The 19,794-nt window shown below is 39.4% G+C and overlaps 1 protein-coding gene across 2 annotated transcripts; it reads left to right on the top strand.

Annotated features, from left to right (window-relative positions):
- The first annotated feature begins 721 nt into the window (after positions 1-721).
- Positions 722-18,642, top strand: larp4aa (La ribonucleoprotein 4Aa). Of its 2 annotated transcripts, XM_028452725.1 has the most exons (17): positions 722-1,310; positions 3,851-3,968; positions 4,251-4,409; positions 5,744-5,828; positions 5,918-6,054; positions 6,136-6,239; positions 6,321-6,431; positions 6,519-6,572; positions 6,668-6,877; positions 11,885-11,988; positions 12,179-12,220; positions 13,769-13,999; positions 14,465-14,519; positions 14,589-14,747; positions 14,860-14,999; positions 15,620-15,842; positions 16,154-18,642. In XM_028452725.1, exons 1-17 carry the CDS (start codon positions 1,197-1,199, stop codon positions 16,544-16,546), a joined length of 2,439 nt encoding a protein of 812 aa, XP_028308526.1. In that variant the 5' UTR covers positions 722-1,196; the 3' UTR covers positions 16,547-18,642. The 2 variants fall into 2 exon arrangements, with proteins under 2 accessions (XP_028308526.1, XP_028308527.1); XM_028452726.1 differs by lacking the exon at positions 12,179-12,220.
- Positions 18,643-19,794: the final 1,152 nt, after the last annotated feature.

The raw sequence follows: 19,794 nt of genomic DNA, 5'->3' as shown, positions 1-19,794 counted from the left end.
TTAAAATATTTGATTCGAAATTTAAACAGTATTAATCAAAACACTGACCAGTCTAATAAATATTTTTTATTTAGACCTTGCTAGAAAAAAGTGACATTTAACTAGATATTATCCTGTTATCTTGGATGTTTTTTTTCCCCACTTTGGTGAAAACCCCCCAGTTATTCTTAATGTGTATTGCAGAAAAAAAAAAAAAAAGAAAAAAAACATATATATCCTGAATTGAGTTTATAGTACCCATTTGTGTTGGTTATTCGATCAGTAAAAACAGTGATGTAATAATTATCTTTACTTTTATAGTTTGATTTAGAGCTGTAGGTCACAAAGTTTATCATAAAAGCTTCTTTGAATGACTGGATCTTTTAAATATTCCCCTTATCAAGTTTTAAAAGTAAATAAATACAAAGAGATGCTGTATAATTATGTTTAAAGCATGGTGAAATGCTCTAAAATATATTTTTATGTATTTTAGTTAAATAATATATAACTATTTTAAAATTTTAATATAAAAGTAACAAAGTTTTCATCAAGAATATTTATTTTCATTTTGGTGTTGTTTAAAAAAAAAACTAACAAATTTTGAATCGTCAGTGTGGATTTTTTTTGCTCATTTATTTATTAAGTGATTATTAATTTAAAAAAAAAAAAAAAAAAAAAAAAAAAAAAAAAACAGAGAGCGAAGCCGCAGCATGAGTCCGGAAAAGGAAGTGGCTGTGAGCAGAGGTCAGAGTAAAGTCGCAGTGGCAGCCGGGACGTCGGCGGACTGAGTGCCTACTCCGAAGAGCGCTGCGTGTCCCCAGTGTCCGCTCCGGTCGTCCGGCGAGGAATGCGTCTCACGAAGCCGGTGTGTACGTTGATTTTTGAAGACACGCCGGTGAGGACGGTGGTCTGTAGAGAGTCATAGTCTGGGCTCGCTTAAAGGACTACAGTTTAAGCGCTCAGGCTTGATTCATTCAGTTAGCCGCCGTTAGCCCGCCCCGCCGATTCAACTAGCCTGCTAGCACCAGAGTGTAGCTTAGCTGCTAGCTTGCGAGCCGGCTGCTGGGGGGTCCAGCCCTGCAGGAGGAGGAGGAGGAGGAGCGGGACCCGGACTGACTGCTGAGACCAGCACCGGCGATTCCGAGAGAGGGGTAGCTGTGGTGGTAGGTGGGGGGCCGGGAGACCGAGACAGGGTGGAAGTGAGTCAGGAGCGGCTGATGAGTTCAGAGCAGACCACAGAGCCGCCGCTGCTGCAGGAGGAGGCTGATCCCGGACCGGAGTCCGGAGTGGAGGACGAGGTTCCGCTGGGGGGCGAGAGGAGGTCCGGCATGGTGAGTGAGGCCTGCTGTATCTGCTTAGCCGAGGGTTATCCGACTGCTAAGACCGACAGCGACGTTTATAAGCGGCTATAAATAACCCAGGTGTGGATCAGGTCCGTGTGGACCCAGACGTACTGACTGTTATTTGGTGATAAATTAAAAAATAAATTAAAGGCTGTGGAACAGGACCAGTTTAGACTCTCAGGCAACACAGGTAGCTAATCTTATACATTTATCTTAACCCGAAGCTCGTAAGCATAGCCGGTGTACCAACTTAACTGGTGAGCATGTTAATTGGTGACCAACTTCCGTTTTTGTTAAAAACTTGTTCCCACTTTGGGTGACGGTCGAGGCTTTGACTCTGCAGTGACGGACAAAAACACTACATACAAAGTCTAAAGTTTTTCCATTTTATATCGGTTTCAACTCGTCCTATGAGACGTGTGTGGAATCTGGATGGACATTGTTGAACTTTAGTGAGGTCCAACCCTGCTGTTACTAAACGTCCTGCTGGTTTCTGATCTAAGTCACACCAAAAAAAAGTCTGGATTTCCTGATCAGACATACAACACTCTAATCCATTCAAAGTCTGGATGCTTGATTACTTGCATGTGTGATCGTGAAAGTAATTGGGAACACCTGAATTTAATGAATGTTTGTCAAACTATTCTCCTTCACTCAGATCATTTTTCTTAAGATTACTAGAGAATGTAAAGTTCTGTTGGCAGAAAAACATTGCGTTGTTTTCTATTGTGGTTCTTGAGGTAAAACATTTCAACTTTACTTTTGTATGTATTTTTAATTGGATAAATATTAAGCGCAAAGTTCAAAATCATAATCTTCTACAACCTACAGGTAGGTAGGTGAGCAGAAGTGGGTCACCGATTGACATTGTCACCGGTGGCCCCGCAACGCTGGCTAGCTATAGCTTAGCTTGTGTGACATGCAGGCTCATTAAGTAGTTTGCTGAGTAATCATTAGCTTGTAAGATGGTGTTAAACTCAGCGGTTGAAGTACTATAAAGTCTATAATAACCACGGAGCCGCTGAATGAGTCGTATCCAGTCGTACTCAGCTCGGTATTCCGCTCATTAGGTGTTTGATAGTCGTTCGTACACTTAATGTTATCTGTTAGCTAATCGCGTTGCTAGCAGCTAGCGCGGTGACACGCGCTGCGAATACCTGGCCCTGCGCAGCGCGGTCAGCTGACTTTTCTCGGCCTGTGGCACAGGAGAATGCTTTGTAACCGTGCGTCAGCTCTGAAATGTGGTCCTGTTAATGACACAGCGGGCTAGCCACCGAAGAGGAGTGTGTTTGAGGCAGCTGTTGATGTCAGGCCGAGAGGAGCTGTTAGCAGGTGGCAAGTGACAATGTCAGGACGACAGACCAGTTTTAGCAGACAGTTATTGTCCTTATTGTGTCAGCAGCGAGCTGCAGGAGCCTCCAGGCTGACATCATCCACTGTTGGTTCACATTAGGTTCGGGGTGTAATATATGCCATATCTACAGTCTGAGGTCTATTCTTGGACCCAGACCTTTGCAAGCTCAGGATCATTTGCTTCCAGACACAGACTGGATCTGATGTGAAGAGTCATAACCCATCCTGTTCACTACCATCTGCAGTAATCAGGGCGATCGTGGCTCAGGTTGCCGAGGGGTCGACTTCTAATAAAGAGGGTGAAGGTTCAATCCAAGGCTATACCTGCCTGTGTCTTTGCTCCCAATTGTCGACTAGTGCTTTGTATGGCAGCTCTGTCCCATTGGTGTGTGAATGGGTGAATGAGCCGATATTGTGAAGCACTTTGGGACCTCGATGGTAATAAAGTGCTATATAAATCAAGTCCACTTACCATTTAATGGTGATCCAATGCAACTTTTGCAATTCCCCTGTCCTAAGTGAGGCTGGGCGATATAAATCTGTAATTTGAATTCAAATTAAGTTTTACAAGAAAGACAATTCTGGGTTAAATTTGCTGATGCAAAAATGCCACACAGGTGTATTTATTAACACTAACGGCTGCACAATATGTGCCACTTTTGTGTTGTTCCCTTATAAGGGACAGAATGTGAGTGAGGGCTTGTTTAGGGGTAGGTGTGAGTTAGGAGGACACACTCAGTAATCCATTCAACTGTGCTTGTTATGCTGTTCTGAGAAGTAGCAAAAGCAGCAACTACTGAAACGAGTACTTTGAGACAAAATTAGCTATAATATATATATGTATATATATAGGCGATATTGTAAGTTTAATAGAAAACTATATATCTTTAATCTCAATATATCCCTCAGCCCTAGTGCTGAGTGTTAAATACTAGGGGACAATAGGAGCCCTATTGGGGGGGCGGGTCTTGATTTACTTACGTTGGCCATGACCTGCTCACCACATGTTTAACACTTATCCAAAGTTGACTACAAATGTTAGTGATGAAATCTCTATGGATTTATTTAAGCTTGAAGAGCTAATCTTTTAACCATAAGCAGTTCTGTACTTTTCAGAAAAATAAAAATTTCTGCGAACTGACCTCTGCTGGCTGTTGCCTCTGTTTGTTTTGAAGGTCACCTCTAAGGGTGCTGGTCTGAACCCGAATGCTAAGGTATGGCAGGAGATGCCTGTGGCCCCCAGTGAGGTTGTCCCCAGCGGTCCTCATTGGCCCTCCTCAGACCTCAGCGAGGGTAGGATACATTAAACTTTCATAGTTTTGGGATGCTTTCATCTAAAAGTGTTGGAAACTTTACTTCACTTTGTACTTTTTCAGGTAGCGTTACTTGTATCAATAAAGTTTATAATTTAACTCCAATTTAATGTATGAACAAGATAAAAATTCAAGGCCTTATTTGTTATGGTGGTAATCATAAACACACAGCATATGTCCAACCAAAAATATTCAATCTAGATTCTGTATGAAAGTTCTAAAATTTCTTTTGTCTGTGTTAAGTTAACTACCTTGTTCTCAGGTTATTCTGAGCCGTTGTCTGCTGGGTGCAAACCATACACTGTGGGATTCACGGCCCTGGATGACAGCAGCTCCACAGCAACAGCTGAGATAGCAGTCAATGGAATGGATCCTCCTGAGTTGGTTTTTTCCCCTGCTGAGTCCACAACCGGGACCTCAGGTCAGTCGCACCACGTTGTCTTCATACACACCAGCTAAAGTTGTTAAGGTTATTATTATCAATACATGGTTACAATGAGGATGACATGGTTTGTGTGGGTCGTGAATCACCACATACACTAACATTTCTAACTGCAGAGTAGACTGGTATTATAAACTGCCTTCACATTATGGTTGAGTATAATCTCTCCTTGGTACGTTGTACAGAAACTTCTACAGGGAGTGTTGTCTTGCTGCCTGACAAAACTTGGCAACACTCAGTCGAGCCCCACCTAATATTTACCGTTGGTTATTTTCACACAAACTTCTCGTTTCGCCAGGCTCACATGATCTAAAACACAACGTAAGTATATATAAGATAAACCTGTATAGTGGGATCATTTGACGTAACTCCTTTTTGTTACCAACATTATCATGAGAATTATTGCCATACACTGTCACAGGAGAAAGAGAAATGTGTAGTATATCCTCAAAATTTTTTACATTATGTCCATCTTAGCATTAAAGTTGGCATTTTACGGTTTTTTTTTTTTTTTGTATTTTCAGTCTGCTTTTTGGAGAATGACCATATAAGGGTTGTGATGCAATCGGAGTGATCTTGTGAGGTCTTCACAGTTTCACAGTGTAATCGCTTTGTATTATGGTTTTGGTCAATGTGGGCTTTGACTGGAAGTTTAGTTGTACTTGTCTTAGTGATAATACACCTTTAGCTATTAATGTCGGAGCCAAGGACGTGCACTTATCATAAAACACCTGATAAACCAAGTATTGGTCCATTGATTACATTTGTAACATGTAATGTTTTTATTCATTTATTTATTCATAGATATTTTTTTAAGCTTTATTTACCCAGGAAAGTCTCCTTAAGATTAAGAATCTCTTTTTCAAGAGGGTCCTAGATGCAATTAGGTCTAAGTCACTTGCTCAAGGTCTTGCAGTGATTCGAAACAGCAAGCCTTTGGTTACACTGTGTAGTTTAATGCATTAAAAATTTGACCACTGAAAATGTTTTCACCGAAACAACCTAATCGAAACAGGATGTGATGACAAACCCAAACCGTGGCCAGCACACACATATTATCTGGATATGAGCCAAAGTGTTTGTGGTGTGCAGTGTTAATTTTTACAGCATATTTTGATTTGGTTCTGGTCAGTCTTTGGACTAAAATGCATCTTAAGTTATCGTCAATATTGTCAACTTAATCTGCACCAGCAGACCCAAACAACTCTGAAAAGGGATGGATACATTTTATTTTACTGTACATTTCTATGAGTGAACAGGAAACAATAATCCAAACCTTTTTGTTTTGCTGACATTGTCAATTTAATTTTCAGTGGAATCCAAAAGCGAGGCACAGCCGATATCCTCTGAGAATCTACGAGAGTCTTTAAAAAAGGAGCTTGAGTTTTACTTCTCTCGGTAGGAAACAGATACTCTATAATGTCTTTATACATGTCAGATTTGAAACTTGTCCACTTTTAATGTAGGATTTTTTTTTCATGATGCAGAGAAAACCTCTCCAAAGACCTGTACTTGATGTCTCAGATGGACAGTGACCAGTTTGTCCCGATTTGGACTATAGCCAGCATGGAAAGCATCAAGGTCCTCACCACTGACATGGACTTAATCCTGGATGTTTTGAGATGTAAGAGAAGAAGATTATGATAAACAAGCTGTGTTTGGCTGCTGTATGGTGTCTTATGTTCTGTGTACTGTCTCTTTCCAGCCTCTCCAATGGTTCAAGTGGATGAAAAAGGAGAGAAAGTTCGTCCTAATCACAAGCGGTGCATTATCATATTAAGAGAAGTCCCTGAAACCACTCCTGTTGAGGTGAGGGGACACTCATCCGGCCCAGACTAACGGAAAATAGTTTCTTGTTGATGACTGATTGTTTTTCAATTTAATTTACAGGAAGTTGAGTCATTGTTTAAAAATGACAACTGTCCGAAGGTGATAAGTGTTGAGTTTGCGCACAACAACAACTGGTATATTACATTCCAGTCTGATACGGATGCTCAGCAGGTACCACCAGTTAAAATGTTGCCCATAATTCTGTTACAAAAGCAGCCGCATGAATTTCTCGTTGATTTTTTTCTTTTCTTTTTCAAGGCTTACAAGTACTTGAGAGAGGAAGTAAAAACATTTCAGGGAAAACCCATCATGGTGAGTAACTTTAGAGAATCTACATTTGGAACGGCTGTACTTGGTTGTTTAGGTCGTCATTGCTTACAGCCCCCTACTTATTTTTCTGCTGACAGGCCAGGATAAAGGCCATCAACACGTTCTTCGCAAAGAATGGCTACCGAAACATGGACAACAGCCTGTATGCTCAGCAGTCTCAGAGCCAGTCCCAGTACGGCTCCCCACTCTACATGCAGCATGTTTATCCCCAGCAGCAGTACCCTGTCTACAGCATCATGCCTCCGACCTGGACAACATCCCCCACACCGTACTTTGAAACTCCTCTGGTGAGCCTGAAAAAGACACAGTGCATAACTGAACACACCCATGTTTGTTAGCAGGGCTTTTGGAACTTAATAATAGACAAAATTCAGTCTGACTGTACCACAACAGCTGTGGCTACACATGTAGTTTACACTCAGTTTTTAGATACAAGGCGATATTTTCATAATAAGCACATTTAAGGAAAAAAATGTCGGGGACCAAATCAGTGAAGGTTATTCAGTATTACAACAGTAAGCATTGAGTTGTATCTCAGTTTGTGATGACTGACAAACTTTCATGTTGTCCATTCCACAAGTGGAAAGACCTTCATAAGTAGTGAGGAAGAATTCAGCACCGCTCCTATGCTAGTCATATAGCACGTCCAACCTTTTAATTCCATTTTCAACATTCCAAATGTGCCCCAAATAAAAAATGTGTCCATATAAGTCTGGGCCTTTAACTTTTACTGGCTTTAAGTCAGTAGTTGTGATATTGGGGGTGCTGGGGGGCCAAAGCGGGATACTTGACATGTATATGTCAAGTATCCCGCTTTGGCTGGGAAACTCCCGTATTTTACCCCTCTTTCCTGCCATTGTCCCGTATCAGTATTTTTCCCGTAAATATCCCGTATTTTTAATGAAATAATAATTAAAAGATGCCTTTCTAAATTGAACGCCGTCACTAGCGTCGCGAGAACTGCCACCTGAAATGGTGTCCAAGGTATTTACAACGTATTTACACGAGTTCTTTGTTTTTTCGCAGGAACGTCTTCATTCATCCATCTCTCTTCTGAGTTGTTTCCGTTTTTGTTGCCGCTATCGGCACTAAACTCGCGAGAACTGCCACTCAGGCCATTTCATGTATCAGTTCTCGTGAGGCTAGTGACGACAGCAGCAACAAACACGGAAACAACTCAGAAGAGAGATGATGAATGAAGACGTTCCTGCGAGAGAGAAAAACAAAACTCGTGTAAATACGTTGTAAAATGTGACAGTTTATCTTCCTAAAAAACAACAGGATGTGACACAGTTACACGTTCTGTAAGATTAATAACTTGAGATTTTAGCGTCTCCCGCAGGGGAAGGAACTACACAAGTCACCATGAAAAATCAGCCAATCACAAGCACCACAAATATACACTGCTTTCAAAAAAGTGTTAAAGGATGTAAAGTCTGCAACAAATGTATCTAAGAAGTTATTAGTGAATACCAGAGAACCACATGAGTGAGCATGAGAAATTAAAAGGAAATATGTAATGAAATAAAATGTAAATGTCTAGCTTAAGACAAAAAATGTAAAATTAACAGTAAATATGGAATGTGTTGACTTGTACTGTAAGTATATTAAATAAACACATGCTTCATATACACATTTGTTTTAATTAAGACTGTTTTATAATTTAGGAATTAAGGCTGGGCAATCTATTGAGAAGATGTATATCAAGTTTTCTGTTTTGATGATATAGAAAACTACTATATATATATATATATATTATAGCTAAATTGTATCAAAATATTGTCTTTAGGAGTTGCTGCTTTTACTTCTCAGAACAACATGTAAAGCCCAGCTTAGACCTTCCCCATAACAAGCTACACTACAAAACTCACTCACACGTGCTGTCCCTTACAGGTGAAAAAGCCAAAAGTAGCACATATTGATCAGCTGTTAAATAAATATGCCTGTGTAGCATTTTGCATCAGCAAATTTAACTCAGAATTGTATTTCTGGTTAGACTTTATTTGAAATAAAGTTATCAAGATTTATATCATATATCATCATTTTGAGAAAATATATTGACATGAGTTTTGGTCCATAACTCCCAGCCCTAGTAGGAATGTTCACAGCATTTCAGTGTTAATAAAGGTCGGACTACCATATTATAATCACCTAATTGTATATAGTAAGTGGTTGACAAGTGGCTATTTTAGATTTCTTGTACACTTGTCTTAAAATATAAGGGATACTGGAGCTTGGTTGGGCGGGTGGGTCGGCTTATAGCGGGCGCCTGAAATTTTCCATTATTTTCAAATCCAAAACTTTGTATGGGCACGACGTCTTGCTGAACCTCGATCATGAACAATTAATTGCACTTTAGTAGTAAAGGGCTTTATTACTGTTTTAAAATATGATTGCAAATTTTATTTTCATGAAATTTGGAAAAAATCAACATCTTTATTTTTGTCAAAAAAAGATTATACTTTAAAAAGGCAACAAAAAAAAATTTCAAAATTTAGTTGCAATAGGTGGTGCCCTGGGAAGTTTCATTGTTCAAAAGTGAGCTTGGTAGAAAAGTAGTGACACTTTTCCAGAAAGAATGTAATGAATGCCTTCGGGTACCATTGTTAATACTGCGTAATAAGCTTCATCATGTCCTAGCGCACTGTAGCAGTCATACGACTAAATTCACAACATTGTGCTTCCCAACACGAACTACATTTCTAACCACTGTGTGGTGTTCATTGATTGTCAGATAATGAACCAAATACTTTAAGTTGTTTCCATCCTTATTAATCATCCACTTTATTTTCTAACGCTGCTTTCATCACTGCTACTGTATGGTAATTGATGTCAGAAACATTGACAGTTGGAGACTGGAGGTGTCACCTGTGCTGTTAGACTTGAACTTTTACTGTTCATGTGTTTTTAATTTTAATGTAATGATAGTTGCACAAATAAAAAGGCCCGATGATGAGATCATGATGCGCATAGAGGGAGACCTGGAGGAATAGCTGGCTTTGCCTCTTACATTTCCCCCCTCTTTATCTTTATCTTTTTTTTTTCTGTCTTTCTCTTCAAATTCAGCTACTTCCATCCTGTCCCAATGAGCGTTCAGATTATGAGATCTGAGGGTCAACGACTAGTCTAATGCAAACTCTGTCACATCACTGTGTCCAAATATTTTTTTGCAGTCTAATAAAAAATTAGCCTGCTTAGGTCCGTTGGTATCGTCAGCTCTGCTTCACGTTTCATCAAATCATTTTCAGATTTAATCAGCTATAAACGCTAGGAATGAGCGACATGGACTAAAAAAAATTATCCCGATAATTTCTGGTATTTATCATGATAAATAAAAAAATTATAAATAAATTAAACAATTCCGAACTTAAAGTGTGAACAGGTTCTTTACAAGCACACATAAATCTGAATACATCAACACGAGACACATTAAAAAAGCTACAATATTTTCTGACTCAGAGCTCATGAGCTGATATTTTATGGAATATCATTGTACATGTGGATCACTCTTAGTGTTATTGTATGTGATTAATTTATTTCCTCTCTTAAAATGAAAATGTTTTCTTAAAAAAAAGCACATATGGAACAATAACCATCAGTTGTTTTTACTGTTGCTGAACCTTGTTTCATTCATCTTGAGTTACATAGTCATGATTGATAAATAACTCTCTGATTTCCTATAATTAAACTAGATCAAGCTGATGATTTAATCATTCAGTATATTTAGTGTAATAATCTCAATAGTTACATTAGTGTAATGGGACCAGCTTTGTCTTGTGAACAAATATAATTAAGAAAAGAAGTGTTCTTTTTATTTAGTCTATTCCTTTAAGGAAGTGGTTAGCGTTAGCTCTTAGCCCAGTCTGTGTCGGTGAGTTAGCTTTGCATAGTTGGCTTTAGTTGAGTTTCCAGTTCATAATCGTTGCTGCAAGTTCATCTGTCCTCGTGTTTGTGGAACTGATGTAGGAACTTGGACTGGTTCACTTTGTTGGATGGTTGTCTGGTCTTAACCAAGTAGCGGTTCATGATGTATTGCAGCTCGGCAGCTTCAGGTAGACTCAGGTAGCTGTGACGAGCACCGCCATCTGTGGGTGAGAGAGCTGGGGGCGGGAGGGGTGGTGCACACCGTGGCCGCAGAGGCTTCACTGCGGAACTCCCGTGAACAGCGTTCCGCTCCAGAGAATAATAGGTTGACAACAAACGGGTGCAGTTTTGGTCTGTGGAACAAGGTTTTTAGGGGCATTCTTGGCTAAACTGAGGGACAAATGGCCCATTGCCCTCGATAATTTATCGTTTATATCGTGGGATGACACATTCTTACCGGTGAGAATATTTTTGACGATAAATCATAAATGATAAAATATCGCACATTCCTAATAACCGCAAATGTAGCCGCCTCAAAACCGCCTGCATTTTTACATTAAATCTGCAGACGCTGCATGCTGTTCTAGCTTTAGCAGACCCTGAGGCTTGAGTAGGTGCTACCAATGTTCTCTCTGAACTCCTCCAGTAACTTCAGATCACAGATCCAATTTCCTTTACTTTTAATGAACATTCTCCCACTTTTAGCATTGATGACAAATGCATGTATTATGTTATGGTTATGTAGGAAGCACTGGTTAGATCTTTGTTTTCAGAGCATTTCACCTCATTTTTCTCATTGTTTAAAAGGGGGCACAGCAGAAAAGGTTTGGGAACCACTGCTTCAAATACTGTTCAGTAACAACACTTTTCATTGCTCAGTTATCAGAAATCTATTGTGTCCTTGGTATTCAAAGCGTATCTGTACTGTTTCCATGAAAGAAGTGCAGATTCTTGGGTTTTTTTTTTTAGCAGAAAAGCTGATTGCATTTTATTGAATCATTTACTGGAATGCAACTATTGACTAGCTCAGCTGAAGGGAAATTAAATTACTGCAGTTCTATAACATTTTCAAAAGCTACAAAAATCTCTTGTACTTCAGGCTTTTAAGAAATGTGAGATTCTGTAGTAAATTCTGGTTTTCTGAAGTTGTTTTTACCTGTCCTGTTGCTTCAAAATTCATATCCTCTACCCTCTGTAGAAAAGTAACTAATGTAATTTAAAGTAACCATTAATGCTTAGACTGATGATGCCAAATAATTGAGTTAATGGTTTTCATGGGAGGAAAAAAAATCTGCTTTACAAAAGGAAACCTTGACACTCTGTTTTAATTTTTAAATCACTGAATAGAATAATGTGAATGTATGTGTAGCTATTTAGTTCGTTGTTGAGAAATTGGATTACTGAAGATACTTTCTTCCCCCTTTAAACAGGCACCGTTTCCCAACAGCAGCTTTGTGAATGGCTTTAGCTCTGCTGGTCACTATAAAACTGGCACTGGTTCTCTCAACATCACACGCCCATTTAACAGAAATCGGTAAGTACTTGTTTTTTGTCTCAAGCCCTCTTCTTCCCCCAACCACTTCCAAGTCTTTTTGCATTTCATTTGTTGAAGTGGGAATGTTTTTTCACTTGTCTTTGTTTGCATGTATTAAACATTCATTCATTAGACAATTTGCTGTGAACAACTTGCTCTTTACTCCTTTGTCTTCTTACTGTTCCAACAGTGTCCCTCTCTATTCCAGAAAGAATGTAATAAATGCCTTCAGGTACCATTGTTAATACTGCGTAATGAGCTTCATCATGTCCTAGCACACTGCAGCAGTCATACGACTAAATTCCCAACAGTGTGCTTCACAATGCTGAGTAAACTGTCCTTTCTAACCACTGTGGACTCGTCATGTTCATTGTTTGTCAGATAATCAGCCAAATACTTTAAGTTGTCTCCATCCTTATTAACCATCCACTTTATTTTAGTTTGACCCACATTTTCCAACGCTGCTTTCATCACTGCTACTGTATGGTAATTGATGTCAGAAACATTGACAGTTGGAGACTGGAGGTGTCACCTGTGCTGTCAGACTTTAACTTTTACTGTTCATGTGTTTTTAATTTTAACGCAATGATAGTTGCACAAATAAAAAGGCCCGATGATGAGATCATGATGCGCATAGAGGGAGACCTGGAGGAATAGCTGGCTTTGCCTCTTGCATTTCCCCCCTCTTTATCTTTATCTTTTTTTTCTGTCTTTCTCTTCAAAGTCAGCTACTTCCATCCTGTCCCAATGAGCGTTCAGATTATGAGATCTGAGGGTCAACGACTAGTCTAATGTGAACTTTGTCACATCACTGTGTCCAAATATTCTTTGCAGTCTATTGAAAAAATTAGCCTGCTTTGGTTTGTTGGTATAACTCAAATTCTAATTGAGTTTTCCTTGAAAGTCAAAATGAATCTCCATAGAACTTAACATTCCTCTTGTGTTAGCATTCAGTTACCATCAGCTGTAAAATATTATTTATCATCCAGTTTGTTTTTCATATCTTGGTTACCTTGTTGGCCTTCCTTATCCATGAACATATTGGTATTTATGAGTGTTTTTTTTTTGGTGTGGGCGTCTGAGCCTTTTGTGTAATTATACCCCTCGATTTAATTTTTTTTAAATGGTAAATCAATTCTCAAGAGAACTGACAGATAGTGGGAAACATTGCTCTTAAATATTTTTATATAATTAACTATGTATGTGGAAGCCTTAGAACTGTAACATGGTTCCATAGTTTTGTTTGATTGAATTGTAATTGACACATTCTATCAAATTTCCATGCCAATTGCAAGTCAATTTTTCTGAACTAAATTACAACGTATTTGATTGCAACAGATTTTTTCAATTACAATTACAGATATACCGTAATCATGTCATAACTGTGGATAATTATCAGTTACACGATTACAATTATAAGTGACCCCAACCCTGCTTGGAACTCGTCATCAAATCATTTTCTGCTTTAATCAGCTATGACCGCAAATGTAGCCTCCTCAAAACCATTTGCATGTTTACATTAAATCTGCAGACACTGCATGCTGTTCCAGCTTTAGCAGACCCTGAGGCTTGAGTTGGTGCTACCAATGTTTTCTCTGAACTCCTTCAGTAACTTCAGATCCAATTTCATTTAGCCTTTTGGTGATCATCTTCCCCCTCTCTACGTTAAGGACAAATCCATCTTATATTATATTGTGGTTCAGAAGGAAGCACTGGTTGGTTCTTTTGTTTTCAGAGCATTTCACTTCAATTTTCTCACTTCCACTCCCCACTGTCCCAGAAACCACATCAAGCCCCAGGTGAGACCTGAGGTGACCTCAGCGACTGCAACCCCTCTTCAACTGGAGAGCCTGACTGGTCTGCGGAGCCCACAGCCTCCTGTCGGTGCTGTGGCTACCACTACTACTGCTACTACCCCGGGACAAACAACCACTGACCTCAGCTCTACGTATTCACATCTCTCCTCTCCTTTGGACCCCACTGATGATGGCTCCCTGGCTGGACGAGGAAGGTAAACCTGCCAATAACATTTTAAAGTGCCATCCATTATCCAGTGTAGTCACCAGTTTTTGGCTCGTGCTAGCTTGCTAACCTTATGTGAGGGTATCAACAGCACCTTTTATTTACCATTGATTTTAAGTATAGGATAATTATTTGATATTGTGTGATGCGTAATAATTCAAAAAAATAAAAATAGAATTTCAGTCTGTTTTGACCTACGGTAAGTTTTATTTATTTATTTATTTTTTTTAATTTACCAATTACTAAACATTTCAAATGACCCCATTTTAATTCCAGGCAACCCCAAGGTTGAAAAACACTGGACTAGACACAGTACATAAAATGTAGAAAAATGTGCCAATGAGCATCTATTAGTACAAGATAAAAGCCAGGCGTGTGCTCTGATTTTGAGAAGTCAAGCTTTTCTTTTGCAGTGAACCATGAATGCTGACTGGTTAGTTTCCTTGTATTTCAGACGTGGTACAACGTATAGAGGAACACGGAGAAGGCGGGAAGATGATCGGATTATGGTAAATTGCCCATTTGTGCTGTCAAGGTTCTATGCATCACCTGACCTGTGTCTCTCTTCCCATTTTCAGAGGCCTATACCTTTAGCAGAAATTAAAGTTTCTCCTCCCAAGTTTGACTTGGCTGCTAGTAATTTCCCTCCCCTTCCTGGCTGCGTGATCAGTACACAGGGGGAGCCGGTGCTGGAAAACCGAATGTCAGATGTTGTTCGTGGTTTGTACAGGGATAAGGTAAAAATGACTTTGGATCAACTATATTTAACCATTGAAATATTTGGTTATATAATATTATAATATTGAAGTATTTGGTTCCTTAATGTTTATTTTCTTGTGTCCTTTCTAGTCAGAACAAGCCATTAAAGATGCCACTGTGAGTTCAGGTGCAGGCCAAGGCACCGTCTCTGAGGAGACTGTGGTAAACTCCAGTCCTGTCCTGGCACCAACTAAAGCCCCAAGTCAGCCAGTTGGACCTTTGATTTCTGGGTATGTGTTTGACAAACATATTTTAGTTTTTTTTTATCTCGTGCTTGGCTTGTGTTCAGTGCTTTAATATCTGTCTGACTCAAATATAAGTAGCGCGAAGGACACTGAAATGCTCACCTTTGTGGGCATGACTGTTTACATGTCAATCACGGCAGAGAGTTTCCTGGAGGTGCGGCTTCTCCAGCTCAGTACCGCGTCAAATTTGTCATCAAAGTGGGAACGTGTCATCAAATTGGAGCGAGGTGTTTGGGCTCGCCCTGCAGTGAGAAAGGAGCAAATCACCCTTTAACTAATGATTGAGGGAATCAATGAAAATAACACTTTGGGCATGTGTATGAAGCCCTAATAGAACTTTTATGATGTTTAAAGCACAGAAAAGTCGATTTAGCTTAACATGGGCCCTTTAACTTTCTGCATCGACATTTCACATTCATTTATTGTCATTGTTTTTCCAGTCATTGCCGTAAAAATATAAGTAAAAAACTTGTCATTGAAATTCTCGAAATCATACATTGCAAGGAAATATTGGATTTATATTGTTTTGCAGTTGCGCAGCTGAAATGGTGTAACCTTGGTGTAACTGATCACAATCGGTTTGTCTGAAACATTTTCTCACACAGAACTACATCTCTGGAGAAGAGAATTGAACGACTAGAACCAGCGGCTCCGAAAGCAGCTCCACGCATACCGGTTCAGACGACCTTCAGCTCTCCCTCCACCACCACCACCACCACCACCTCTCAACCTGTGCCCAGCTCCAGGACTCAGTCGTCTGCTCCCTCTACACCAGTGACACCCAGCACACCGACCCCTGCTACAGCCACCTCTACCATCTCAGTACAGGTGAGACTTTATTAGTCCTACCCACTGTTTAAACTTCCTGTTTTCCCCAGTGATGAGAATCAATGCGCATAGAGGGACCTAAGGTTGTGAAACGACTGGCATGGGCTGCTCCCTCTTCTTCATTTCTGTCTTTCACTCCTACAATCTTCTTTACTTCTTTCTGCCTTTCCCCCTGTCCTGGTCTTTCTCTCCTTCCCCAATGAGCGTCAAGATTATGAGATCTGAGGGTCAGATAAAATGAATACGAATGTGATGGTGTGTTTAATTTCATTAATATTTTTTTCCCTCTTTATTTTCCCCCTGTGTTTTAGGAACCTCGTAAACTCAGCTATGCCGAGGTATGTCAACGGCCACCTAAAGACCCTCCAGTCGGGACCACGGCCCCGCTCTCCTCTGGCTCTGCCACAGGCCAGCCACTGCGTGAGTTGCGTGTAAACAAGTCTGAGGAGCTGGGCTCCAGCAATAGTCTGGTAGACAAACAAGAGAAAAGCCACGAACGAGAAGGGAGATGGGAGTGCAAAGAGAGCAGGTCGTCCCGTGAACGCGACTCTCAAGGCTACTATCGCAGCAATGGCCCCAGAGGCCCCGGAGGCCTCAAGTTCCGGGACCAGCGGCGCCCCCCTCCTGCCCGACGCAGCTCTCCTCAGGGAGGATACAGGCATACTGGCAAAGAGCAGAATATCCCACCAGTATCGCCAAAGTAAAAACTTGATTTAAGTTGAAAAAAGGTGTATGAATATATACATGGTTATAAAAAAAATATCTAGAAATGAATAACATAAAAGCAACAGGATTATGGTAGAGACCAACCCCCTGGAACTTGTCCAAAGAAAAGGTTGAAAAAGCAAAGAGACTTTGACATGCAGGACTCAAAGGAGTAAATGACTCCTGGAGAACTATGACGAGTGATTGAAATCAAGGAAACAAAGATGATTGATGGACCTTCAACAATATGCTTGAAAGAATTGTGAGATATGTGGAGGTCTGTTATTTCTGGTCTGTTGGGGAGAGGTGGGATACTGGGCCACCGATTGGCCCTCTGCCATTTTGATTTTGGAAATAGATGTTGATCTTCAAGAAATATATGCACTAAGAAAAAAAAAAAAACATGCATATACATTATGTACATGTACAAAGATATCACTAACACGCAATGAGACATTAACTTCTTTTTGTGTACTTCAGTTTGCAAGTATGACTGAAGGCTTGACTGATGTCTGTATGCTTTGATTGTTGGGCAGACTGATATAGTGTTTCAGTGTGTGTTGCACTGAACGTGATAAAGGATGGTTTCTACATCTGGAGAATCAGAGTTGTCCTGAACCTGGATAATGGTCATCTATATGTATATTAACAGATGTGTTCTACGGTGGCGTTTTAAAAAAAAAAAAAAAAAAAAAACCTGGGTCGTGGGTTGGCTTCGGGATCTCTCGAATATCTAAACCTTTGAGATGCACCGTCAGAAATGCGCTTTGGTTTGAAGCCTAATGACTTTTTTGGGGGGGAGGGCACCTGGTGAGCCTGCTAGCCTGGTCCAAAGTTTTTCACTTGGAGTTATCGCTCTGTTGGGACGATTTGGAGTCTACTTGTTCCAAAAGACTCAATCATTTGTCATGTTGATGATCAGTCAGGTTTTTCGTTTACACCTTTGTTTGGGCAGTTTTTTTTTGTTTTTTTTTCATAAGGAAAATTAAAGTAGGTCCATGCAATTTGACTGTTTGGGGCACCTGGTTGTTGAGGTGAGGTTTGACTTTTTGTTATTCAGGTTAAGCTTTTATCTGTGAACTTTTCTTAATGTAAAGTCAAAAAAATAGATTTGAGCGCAGTTAGCTGAGGATTAACTACCATGTTTCTGTCTTGGGTAAGTAAAATTACAACATTTTCTTGTGCGATGTGCCAGCTGCCTGTGATCAGTGTGCTGCTGGGAGTGAAGTTAAAAAAAAGTTTTTTTTTTTTTTTTAATTAATAAGCTCTGCTTCATAATGTAGTCTTTGGGAAATCTTTGGCCCAGTTAATCTAGATATTTGAAGATTTAGGGATTTGTTGAAGCCACATTGTAATAACCCTTCACTAGAATTATGCGTGGGAGAATGTGATTGTTCTAGTGCTGAATTTACAGAGGGATACTTTGGACAGCCGGTGTCTACCATCGTTTAGTGCTTTTAGGGTGAGTTTGCTGGGTTTTTCCTTCGTTTTAAGTTTTAAAAAAAAATTTGAAAAACAGGTTGGCTTAGATTTTGAGGTTTGACTCGCTGTATGTTTTCCTTTTTAAATGTATTTATTTTAATTCTAATGTGCAAAGCTTTTCTCCCAATCTTGGTAGGCTGGTTTCCCCAAAGTTGTGTGAAATTGCATTGGTAAAATAAAGTCACGCATATGACATTCATGTAACGATTGAGATGTCATTAGAGAAAAAGTACTTGATGCATTTTGGGTTTAGCAATGCAGTATATGAAAACTTAATCACTGGGGCTCTTTTTTTTTTTTCTTTTTCATTTAATGAGTATGAGCAGCTAGTGAATTAAGGTAATTAAATAAATGCACTAATTTGTTAAAAAAAAAAATCTTACTCATGTATAATGTGAAATCATTTTAGCTGCGGATGGATGACGTTGACAGGCTTGTGAAAACCTGCAGGAATTCCCCTCCAAGCCCCTTAATCAAAACGTTATTTGATTATTTTTATTTTTGATTTTGGTTGCGGTGACAAATGGACATGTAGTAATGGATCAGCCAAGTGTTTGAGACACAATCTTAGAACTGTATGAAATGTCACCAAAAATAAATTATTTTGATTTGGCTCTTGGTGCTTTTTTTTTTTTTTTTTTTTTTTTTTTTTTTAAACTCTTGATCATTTTTTATTGATTTATTTTCTGCCATGTAGTGTTTTTTTTTTTTTTTTTTTTTTTTTTTTTTTAAATCACGCAGAGGTTAATGAACTACAATTGTTTAACCAGATTTACTGACTGAATGAAGGTTACATATTGAAATTTAGCATAATTTTCTCAAATCATTAACTATTTTCCACATTTAAATTGCCTGGAAGATCTAAACTTTAAAGATTTGTTGAGCTGAGAAGAAGCGACTTATACCGTGAAATTATTTTCTTCTTTACACATAGTATTGTTGCACACATTTTTCCCTTCACTTTAGAGGGGAATAACAGCAGCTACAGTATATACACCCCCACTTTTTTTATTTACTGTTGCAGAATGAAATGACAGGTAAAGGAATGTGCAAATAAAAATATAGCGTACATATTGAAAGACTTGACGCAGGAGGGTGTACTTGGTGACAATATATGTAAGCAAAGCTTGTCATGCATGCATCTTAAAGGCTTTACCCATTATCAGGAAGAAGATATCTCTCTGCATATAGCTGATTGGTCAAGAGCATAGGTTCTCATTTTGTTGGTTGCTGTGCGCTTTTGTTTAGGTCCAAAAAATTATTTTGTGTTACTAGTCAATTTAATACTTTTTAAAGCACTTTTCATGAAATAAATTGTACAAACTCCATCACCATACACAACCACACAGGTTAAAAATACACAATGACGTATGACTGGGTTCAGAAGATCTTGGTGAGACCATCACAAGGAGCCGTCTGAACCAGGAGCAGATTGCGGCCATAGTGCTTCCAGTACAGCAATGTGACAGGCACCTTTGAGACGGCACCCTCAGTACAGAGGACTCCATCTGTACTCCTTGTTTATCATAGTGGTAATGAGTGTGTCAATAATATGCTTTTCATCTAGGATCTGGTAGAGCACTGAGATTCTATGTTGTGAGACAGACCCAGCTGTTGAATGGCTGCAGCCTGGTACCTGGCAGTGGATGGTTACTGCTGGATGACTCCTGCTGCTCAGCGCTTTTGAAGGTTTTGTTTTTCTTATTTTTTAAATATGCATCACAGGCAATGAACAGCATATCTTTCCATCACTGCTACATCTGTG

This window comes from Gouania willdenowi, chromosome 7 (assembly GCF_900634775.1).
Source record: "Gouania willdenowi chromosome 7, fGouWil2.1, whole genome shotgun sequence".
NCBI classification, from domain to species: domain Eukaryota; kingdom Metazoa; phylum Chordata; class Actinopteri; order Blenniiformes; family Gobiesocidae; genus Gouania; species Gouania willdenowi.
The sequence above is the reverse complement of the archived record's forward strand: the minus strand, read 5'-3'. Positions and strand labels throughout refer to the sequence as shown.